The 5,997-nt window shown below is 45.8% G+C and overlaps 1 protein-coding gene across 1 annotated transcript in view; it reads right to left on the reverse strand.

Annotated features, from left to right (window-relative positions):
• The window catches only part of USP39 (ubiquitin specific peptidase 39), a gene marked incomplete at its 5' end in the record, with an annotated part of 34,722 nt that overhangs the window by 23,161 nt on the left and 5,564 nt on the right, over positions 1-5,997 (reverse strand). The window contains one exon of the mRNA XM_006164879.3: positions 692-786. Coding sequence (XP_006164941.2) covers positions 692-786 — 95 coding nt within the window. The remainder of the gene's footprint in view (positions 1-691; positions 787-5,997) is intronic.

Raw genomic sequence — 5,997 nt, forward strand, 5'->3', positions numbered from 1 at the left:
AGCAAAAAAAAAAAAAAACCCCTCTGAAAAAAAAAAAAAAAAAGTTTTTTAAAGGTTTCTGCCTTAGGGCGGGTGTGCTCACTGGAGAAAGAGACAGAGACAGCCAGAGGCAAAGTGAGAAATCACCCCTGGGGAGGATGGCCACACTGCAATCCCTTCTCCCCATAGAATCTTGGGTATTCTCACATGTTTACCAGGTGTGATTTTCAAGCCTGGGTCTGGGACTCAAACCCTGGCTGGCCACGTGGGAGTCCAACAACATAGCTGCTACACCATCGGTTGGCCCCTCTAAAAATAATTTTTTTTAATGAGTACATATACCCTCTGGCCAAAAATAAATAATTTTTTTTTTGAGAGGTTTTTGCTATAGGGTGCATGTGCTCACCAGACAGACAGAGAGAGACAGAGAGATAGAAAGCGAGAAATCACCCCCCAGGGGGGATGGCCACACCGCAATCCCTTTTCCATCCTCCTCTTGGAATCTTGGGCACGCCTGCACACGTGCCCGGCATGAGTTTAAGCCACCGGGTCCTGGACTCGAACCGCAGTCGACTACGTGGAAATCCAGCAACACAGCCATTACGCTAACTGCTGGGGTCCCCAATAAATAAATATTTTACGGAGTCTCTCTGGAGAAGACCTGTGGCCAACTGAAAACTTAAGAAGGTTACGATTCATAATGTTTATTTACCCTGAAAGTACTTGCCACACACCAGACAGGCATATGCGTTGATGTGCGAGAGGGAGATGGAACACAGTTTCTCAAAGTCGAAGTCCAGCACGCTCCTAAAATAAACAAAGCAGAATGATTAATACGTACAGAAATCCAGGAGGGTCCCAAGATGACTGAAACATGCCAGCGTCCTATTCCACAGGTCGTGCAGCAGCCTTCGGAGAACAGCTCAGACTGTTCATAACCCCTGGGGAACGGTAGTCACCCCTCACCACCCACCACACCCGGAGCAGCACTGAGGTAGCACCACCAGGCGTCCAGTGCCCAGGAGCCTCCTCACTGATATGTACAACCAGTCAAAGGCCTTCCCTTGCAATCCTCTCTCTGGAGGGAAAGCTACACGCAGGACTGAAGTAACAGGACCCCAACAGCATTCTGGGATGAGAAGACATAAAAGGAGTGAATACACCTTTACTTTTTAAAAAATGGGGGGGATGGTCCTATAGCCTAGTGGTTAAAAGAGCCAGCTCCCACATGGCTTACTGCAGTTCAAATCGTGGCCCCAGAGGCTTGAAAAAAAAAACACTGGGCACATGCGCATGCAAGCCCCAATCCCTGCAGGATGGAGAAATGGAGAAGGGACTGTGACGTGACCATGCCCCACTTGGAGGAGTTTTTTCTCTCCCTCTCTGTCTCTCTCTGGCCAGCATATGTGCACCCTGGCAATTAATATATATTTTTAAAAAGTGTATGTTGGGGCCACCAGGTGGCGTAGTGGTTAGGGGCACTAGACTCCCACATGGCCAACGGCGGTTTGAGTCCCAGACCTGGCGGCTTGTTTTCTAACATTCCCTCTCTTTCTGTCCCTCTCTGGTCAAATTAAAATAAATAAATAAAATAAATTTGTTAAAGGGTGTATGTTATAGCCAGCCAGAGGTGTGGTGCTTAAGGTGGCTGGATCCCACATAACTGACTATGCAGTTCAAGTCCCAGAAGCTGCAGCTTGGAAACCAACCCAGACCTGTGTGCATATGTGCTGAGATCCCAAGAGGAGAATGGAGGAGGGATGGCAGTGTGTGTGGCCATCGCCCCTGTGGAGGTGATTTCTCACTATCCTTCTTTCTCTGGCTTTCTCCTGCAAGTGTACACATCCTATAACAAACTAAACAAAATAATTAATTACATGTATTTTATGGCCGGCCCCTGGTATAGTGGTTAAGGTAGCTCGATCGCACACGACCGACTATGCAATTCGAATCCTGGACCCTGGAGCTTGAGAAACATGCAGGGTGCAGGTTCTTGCATGGACAAAATCCTAAAAGAAACAGAGAATGGACTGTGGTATGACCATTTCCTATGTGGGGTGCTTTCTCACTTCCCCCTCCTCCCCCTCCATGAGCACACATAACCTCCGGCAAAATTTTAAAAAACAAAAGTATATTTTAGTCCAAAAAAAAAAAAAAGTCTATCTAAAAAATTTTAGGGGAATACCTACAAATAGATCTGCTTATTCAAGTACAAAATAATGGTGAGTATCAGGCAACAAGGAACAAAAACTTTTCCTCCACTGAACCCACAGGTGGCAAAGGGATTTCTTCTCAAACATTAACTATATAATTAACTCTATTAAAAGGACCATTAGCCACACATGGCCACTGACGACTAGGTTTAAATTACAATAAAATTTAAAACTCAGTTCCAGGACCAGCAGTTAGCGTAATGGCTATGTCGCTGGAATCCCACATAGCCAACTGCAGTTCGAGTCCCGGACCCAGTGGCTTAAACTCATGCCGGGCACATGTCCGTGCATGCCCAAGATCCCAAGAGGAGAATGGAGAAGCGATTGCAGCACGGCCATCCCCCTGGTGGGGTGATTTCTCGCTTTCTATTTCTCTATGTCTCTCTGTCTTTCTGGCGAGTGCACACGCCCTATAGCAAAAAAAAAAAAAAAAAAATCAGTGCCTCTGGGGCCGGCAGGTTGGCATGGTGGGTGAGGTGCTGGACCCCCACAGGGCCAACCACGGTTTGAGTTTTGGACCTGGTGGCTTGTGCTCTCCTCCCTTCCTCTCTCTCCTTCTCTCATCAAATTAAAAAATAATAAATTAAATTTAAAAAAAAATTCAGTTCCTCAATTCCAGAAGCCACATTTCAAATGCTCATAGCCACTTCAGGAAACATGTATTAATAGTCAACTACTAGTACATAAAAACACAAAGACAGAGGGTCAGCAAGTAGCATAGTGATTAAGGTGTTGGACTCCCACATGGCCACCAATGGTTCAAGTCCTGGACCCAGCAGCCTGAAACTCACATCAGCATGTGTTCCTCAAACCCCAAGAGGAGAATGGAGGAGAAGGAACTGTGACATGGCCCTCCCTACTGGGGGTGGGGAGGGGGGGTGATTTCTCCCCTTCTGTCTCTGTCTCCCCAGTAAGCACACAAACCCTACAGTAGGGAAAAAAAAAAAGGGGGGGATGAGTTCCTGTATGGCTTGTGAACAAAATGATAACCTTTGTAAAGAACAATTCTGAGATGGAGCCAGCAGGTGGTGTGGTAGTTAAGGGCGCTGGACTCCCACATGGCCAACCACGGTTCGAGTCCCAGACCTGGCAGCTTGCTTTCACACTTTCCCTCTCTGTCTCTCTCTCTCTCTCTGCCCCTCTCTGGTCAAATCAAAATAAAGTTAAATTAAAGGGGCCGGCAGATAGCAAAGTGGTTGAAGGTGCTAGACTCCCACATGGCTGACTATGGTTTGAGTCCCGGGCCTTGCAGCTTGCTTTCTCACTTTCTCTCTCTCTCTCACTCTGGTCAAATAAATAAATAAAGTTAAATAGAATAAATAATTTAAAAATAAATAAAGTTAAATAATTCTTTTCTTTTTTTTTTGGAGAGGTTTTTTGCTTATAGGGTGCATGCACTCGCCAGACAGACAGAGAGAGACATAGAGACAGAAAGCGAGAAATCACCCCCCAGAGGAGATGGTCACATCGCAATCCCTTCTCCTCTATTCTCCTCTCGGGATCTTGGGCATGCACGCACACGCGCTCGGCATGAGTTTTAAGCCACCGGGTCTGGTACGTGAACCGCGGTCAACCATGTGGGAGTCCAGCAACATAGCCATTATGCTAACTGCTGGTTCCCAGTTAAATAATTCTTAAAAAAAAAAAAAAAAAATACTCCATAGGACCAGCAGATGGTATAATGGTTACATCACTGGACTCCCACATGGTCGACGGAGGTTCAAGTCCCAGACCCAGAAGCTTAAAACACAACAGGCATGAGTGCACGCCTACCCAAGATCCCAAGAGGAGAATGGAGGGGAAGGCACTGTAGCATGGCCATCCTCCCAGAGGGTGATTTCTTGTTTTCTGTCTCTGTCTCTCGAGCAAACACATGAGCCTTACAGCAAAAACCTCTCCAAAAAAAGAAAAAGAAAAAAGAACTATTCCAGAGCCAGCCAGTGGTATGATGGCTAAGATGGCTGGATCCCATAGGGCTGCCTACATGGTCAAGTCTCAGATCCAGCAGCTTGAAAAACATGCTGAGCACGTGGGCATGCCTGCCCGAAATGCAAAAGGAGGGAGAAACAGAGAAGGGACTGCTGTGCGACCTTTCCCTGGGGGAAGGGTGCACCTGCTTTTCTCTGTCTCCAGCAGGCACATGCGCCCTCTTACAAAAATGTTAAAAAAAAAAAAAGAACACACAAAAAGGATAAGCTCATTATTACAAAAAATTCTGTAAGATACTGCCACCCTGGAACAAGAGCTGAAAGGCGTTCTAACAGGTCATCTGGGAATCAGAGAAAAGACTCTTTTTTCAGATTTTTGTTCCCCCTGCTCAATCCCAGACACTAGAAAGTACTTACTACACAGTGGGTGCTCTATAAGTATTTAAATTTGCTGTTATTTTAAGGATATTACATATCCAGGGACCAGCAGTTGGTGTAATGGCTATATCGCTGGACTCCCATGTAGTTGACCATGGTTCGACTCCCAGACCCGGTGGCTTAAACTCGAGAGGAGAATGGGGGAGAAGGGATTGTGGCATGGCCATCCCCTCTAGGGGGTGATTTCTTGCTTTCTGTCTCTGTCTCTGTCTTTCTGATGGGTGCACACACCCTATAGCAAAAAACCTCTAAAAAAAAAAAAAAAAGGATACTACATATCCCATTATTCCAACATAAACATTCAGAATGAGCTGAGAGCTCCTTTTGCGTGCACCCCACCATTAAGCAACATGCACACTGACCCTTCCACAACATGTACCCTGCTACTTTAAATTAAAGGACAGAAGATTTATAAACACGGCAAGCAGCACAATTTTCTGAGCAGAACATTTTTTAAGAATTTTTAAAAATAATTATTTTATTTAACTTTATTATTATTATTTTAATATTTCCAGAGAGAGAGAGAAAGACAGAAAGAAAAAGAGTGAGTGAGAAAGAAAGCAAGCTTCCAGGTCCAGGACTCGAACCACGGTCAGCCATGTGGGAGTCCAGTGCCCTTAAACACCATGCCACCTGCCAGCCCCAAGAATTACTTTTATTTAATTTGATCTACTATTATTATTTTTTAAATTTGACCAGAGAGAAACAGAAAGAGAAAGTGAGAAAGCAAGCTGCCAGGTTTGGGACTCGAACTGCCATTAGCCATGTGAAAGTCCAGCACCCCAACAGGCACACCACCTGCTGACCCTGGGCAGAACACTTTAAAACAACTTGTACTTTTTTTTTTTTTTTTGAGAAGTTTTTGCTATAGGGTGCATGCGCTCACCAGAAAGACAGAGAGAGACAGAAAGCAAGAAATCACCCTCCAGGGAGATGGCCACTCTGCAATCCCTTCTCCTCTACTCTCCTCTCGGGATCTTGGGCAGGTATGCACACACACATGTCCAGAGTGAGTTTAAACTACCAGGTCCTGGACTCGAACCACGGTCAACTACATGGGAGTCCAGAGATGTAGCCATTATGCCATCTGCTGGTCCCACAACTTGTCAATTTGTGAGTAAAATTCGTAAACATCCAATGTTTAGTTCAAGGGATTTCCTGTGTTGATTCCAGAGTTCCTTTGCTGACCTCGGGATCTCTGCGTACTGACCTGTTGATGGTGTCCAGGTACGGGCAGTGGCGGCTCCTTCGGTCCTCAGAATCCACACGGCCATTCTTTGCTGAAAGGAAAATCATCATGAGCTTTGGAAATGGGAAACCAGAACTCGGGGTCAGCTATCAGTACAAAGAAGCCAGAAACGGGAAGCTGATCAAGACGAGCCCCGATTTCTCAGGAGGCAACATCGTCCAATGTCTACTAACAGAACAAGCCACAGAGC

This window comes from Tupaia chinensis, unplaced genomic scaffold (assembly GCF_000334495.1).
Source record: "Tupaia chinensis unplaced genomic scaffold, TupChi_1.0 Scaffold143749_1, whole genome shotgun sequence".
NCBI classification, from domain to species: domain Eukaryota; kingdom Metazoa; phylum Chordata; class Mammalia; order Scandentia; family Tupaiidae; genus Tupaia; species Tupaia belangeri.